This window comes from Chinchilla lanigera, unplaced genomic scaffold (genome assembly GCF_000276665.1).
Source record: "Chinchilla lanigera isolate Chin_1 unplaced genomic scaffold, ChiLan1.0 scaffold00004, whole genome shotgun sequence".
NCBI lineage: Eukaryota > Metazoa > Chordata > Mammalia > Rodentia > Chinchillidae > Chinchilla > Chinchilla lanigera.
This window is the reverse complement of record NW_004955405.1, coordinates 9,509,535-9,513,400: the sequence shown is the minus strand read 5'-3', so window position 1 is coordinate 9,513,400 and position 3,866 is coordinate 9,509,535. Positions and strand designations below refer to the sequence as shown.

The following is a 3,866-nucleotide window of genomic DNA, read 5'->3' as shown; positions in this document are numbered from 1 at the left end:
AGAATTGAAATAGTTCTCTCTCTACCCTTGGCTTCTTACCTTCCCACCATTTCAGAAGGAAGATGGAACAAAGGATATTCCTCGTTGGCATCATAAAAGAAGTTATTAAGCATCTTATTAAGCATCTTAATTATTAAGCATCTTAATAACATATTATTAAGGTATTACATTAGTTATTAAGCTAGAACTTTTTTTCATTAGCTCTGAAGAGCAAATTTTACTGGAAATTATCAAAGCAAATTCTTTGTTCTGAGACCAACAGTACAAATAAATTCCAAATTCCTACCATACTTCAGATCTCAGGCATAACACTACGTCATCAAAGAAGCCTTCACAGATCCTTCATATAAGTCAGTAATTTGGATTTTAGCTCCATTTTATCTTTATAGAACTCCTCTGCCTACAATTAAGCAATTAATTGACTCCTTTATGGTTAATTGTTTATCTCTTTACCACATGACGACTTCATAAGGCTAGGAAAACATTTTTGAAGTGTTAGACATGGCTGTGGCATCAGTCCTGAGAAAAGAGCCTTACCTCCCGCAGGCTCTCAATAAGTATTTATGGTACTCAAGAGACGATGAATGATGAAACAAGTGGAGGAGCTTGGAGCTGCGCTTCACTCACTACTGAAAAGAGTGGGAATTATGGTGCTCTCTGGTGCAGCATCTGAGAAGAAGGGCGTTATGCTCTGAAAGGTGTGGGCTTCAGGAAGGCCTGCTTCGTGTCAGCATGGAATGTCTCCTGCCCCAGGAAGCATTTCTTGCCATCGTGTCTAACCTGAGATGAAGCTTGCATCAGTGTTTACATGTTTTCTAGTTCCCTTGGAGCAACAGCAAGCAGCAGGAAAGGGAGGTCTTTCAGTGGGAAGGGAGCCTCTACTAATGTGCTTCTTTGCTTCATTGTTTCTAAAATATCATTTCAACAACTGATTCCAGTGGTATTAGTAACTTGTCATGTGTTTCTAGAATTGAATTCTTCTTTCTCAGTTCAGGAAATTAGACTCGTTTCCTCTCCCTGGGTATTGTCTGATACAGTGAACTAATGTGCCATACATAGTGTCATTAGTTTTTGGCTTGGGTTCTTCCACCTACAATTCAGGTTATTGTGACATTTCTGGATGGTTCTATTGAAATGACATTTGGTGAGCATCAGTGTGATGGCAAATGAACTGCAGACAACACAAAGTCATTATTGGATTTAAAGTAAATAGAAGAGCTTCTTTTTAATATGATGATAACTCATAATAAATTTAAGGGAAAATTAGAAATGTTTTACAAGACATGCTAATCTTAGGAAGGTAATAAAGAGGAAGAAAAACATCATTACAGTCAAACCCAGAAGATTCTGCCACAGTCCCCAAGGTGAGACATCAATGCCCTGGATTTTCAAGAATTCTCCGCCTGCGCATCTGAAAATCAACACATCAAGAATGTAACTTCATTCCCAGCATCTGTCCAAAATGAATTCACTGTTTATTTCTGAAATAAGCCTATAGGTTAATCAACCTGTTAGTAGCTATCCCTTTATATGGAACAGCTGACATGGAGTACTTACAATTTTGCTGGATACTATACTAAACAACTTCACCAAATAGCTAAATGTCTTAGTTACTACAGTACCCAGCAGTCACAACTTAAAGAAGAAAGGTTTATTTCCGCTCCTGTTTTCTGTCCATGGTTGGCTAGTTCCAAGGTAGAAAGAGCATGGTAGAGGGGCATAGTGAAGAAAAGCTGCTCCATCAAGGTGACCAGGAAACAGAGTAGGGATGAGCTGGAGAGGGAGATAGACACTTCCAGCTCATGCCTCCAGTGACCAGCCTCTTCTGACCAGGCCCTACCTCCTAATAGCACATTTAGCTATAACTCGCTTTACAAACATGAGGCTTTTGGCGATATTCTGGATCTGAATGATGACATTCTGCCTCTAAACATCTCCCCTAAAGATACATGTTTATCTCTTTATGCAAAATGCATTTTGTCTATCTCTAGGAGTTGCCAAAGTCTCATCAGTTCCAGTATTGCTAAAAAGTCCATGACCAAATTCTCCTCTAAGACCTAAGATAAACTCTTAGCTATGAACCCCTTTAACAATAAGAAAGTAAGTTATATTACTGATATACAATGCCACAGGGTAAACAGTCCCATTCCAAAAGGGAGGAACGGGGGATAGAAAGGAATCACACCAAAGCAAGACAGAGACCCAGTAGAGCAAACATTAAGTCCTGTACCTCTGTGCACAGCACCCATGGAAAGTTGTGGTGTTGTGTGAGTTCCAAATGGCTGAGGAGGCCCTGCCCCTCTGGGATTGTTGGTGGTATCCCTAAAGATCTCGTCCTTAGGGTGGCTCCAGTCACTGCCTACAGCATTTCTTAGCAGACATGACACATTCCTAGTGTCTTTACACTCCTGGGCTCCCCACTGCACTTTTGTTTTCACTCTCACAGCTTTACATACTGGCCTCTAACGGACACACTGCTTGGCCTCACAAGCCTACTGAAATCTGGGTGGTAACCTCCACGACTATACAGTGCTTGCATTCGGTATGCGTATAACGAGCACCACCTGGATGATGCCAAGCTCTTCTACCAGCTGAAGCAGTAGCTGGACCTCCCTAGGTCATAGCTCCAAAGGCCTCTATGTGCCTGGATGGCTGAACAGTGTAAACCAAATACTGGGGAAGTAGTTCCCTAGGTGGTCCTTCTTCAGCAGGGTTCCCTGGCACTCTCTACTCAAAGCAGTCTTTTAAAGGAGTTCACTCTTATTCTTTTTTTTGGTACCCGGAATCAAACTTGCGACCTCGTGCTTGCCAGGGAGGCACTTGTGCTGCTGAGCTATATCCCCAGCTACTTTTACTCTTAAAGGAGTTTACTTTGACTCTTTTACAACTCTGAGCCTGCAAGGAGTGGAGTTTTGCTGATTCCTGAGATAGCTTCAAGGCATCTTTCCTATTGTCTTGATGCAAAATACTTGGCTTGCTTTTAATGCTAGTCCTCTTATCAACCATGCTCTCTCAGGCCTCAACTTTGCAGATATTTCCTTTCTGATGAAACTGGAAAGCTTCTATACCTTTTGGCTCTGCCATCTGCCCCTGATATTTACTGTAGATCTGGCTAAAAGTAGCAAGCAGTACTCTTGCCAGAGCCTGAACACTGGTCTACTCTGAAATCTGCTGTCAGACTAATTAGTCTGCCACCATAATCTCAGACTTAGAACATGCACAAAATGTAGACAAATTTTCTGCCAAAACGTAACACACATAGCCTCTGTACCCATCTCCAGTGGCCTCTTTTTTTCCAAATGAAACAACCTGAACCTGGCCTTTACTATGTGCATTCTGTCAGTTTTCTGGTCTTCTGAGTTCTGACTAGTATCTCCCATCAAAGTTTGGCTTACATATTCTTGGGCTTTTCCAGCTGGCATCTCCAGACCTTTCTACACTCCACCCATGAACCAGTTCCAAGGGCTTCTGAACCACATGGCCAGGCACAGCCATAGCAACAGCCTTATTTTCCTGGCACCAAAATTTGTCTTAGTCACTTTCATGAGGGTGACTTTAAAAATACCTGGCACCCATAATTTAAAGGTGGGGAGATTCATTTTGGCTCACATCTTCAATCTAGGCTTGCTCCAAGCCAGGAAGAACATGGTGGAAGAGTCTGGCAGAATAAAGCTGCTCATGTCATGGCAACCATGAAGCAGAGAGAAAGGGGGAGGTGGACAGGCAGATATACCCTTCGAGGTCAGGATCCCAGGGAACCACCTCTTCTGACCAGGCCCACCTCACAGCAATGTCGCTCCAGCACCCTATAATCCAATCCCCTTCCAAAAGCCCCATCTCAGAGCACATGCAACTCCTGGGGAACA

The 3,866-nt window shown here is 42.6% G+C and overlaps 2 protein-coding genes across 4 annotated transcripts in view; both read right to left on the bottom strand.

Annotated features, from left to right (window-relative positions):
* The window catches only part of LOC102022559 (ATP-binding cassette sub-family G member 2-like), a 169,970-nt gene that overhangs the window by 101,539 nt on the left and 64,565 nt on the right, over nt 1–3,866 (bottom strand). The window lies entirely within an intron of this gene.
* Nucleotides 1,192–3,866, bottom strand: part of LOC102022249 (ATP-binding cassette sub-family G member 2-like) — a 71,826-nt gene continuing 69,151 nt past the window's right edge. The window contains exon 17 of one of the 2 annotated variants that reach the window (XM_005374295.2): nt 1,192–1,411. In XM_005374295.2, the coding sequence (XP_005374352.1) occupies nt 1,264–1,411 (148 nt within the window). In that variant the 3' untranslated portion in view covers nt 1,192–1,263. The remainder of the gene's footprint in view (nt 1,412–3,866) is intronic. The other variant, XM_013517498.1, reaches the window with a different exon arrangement.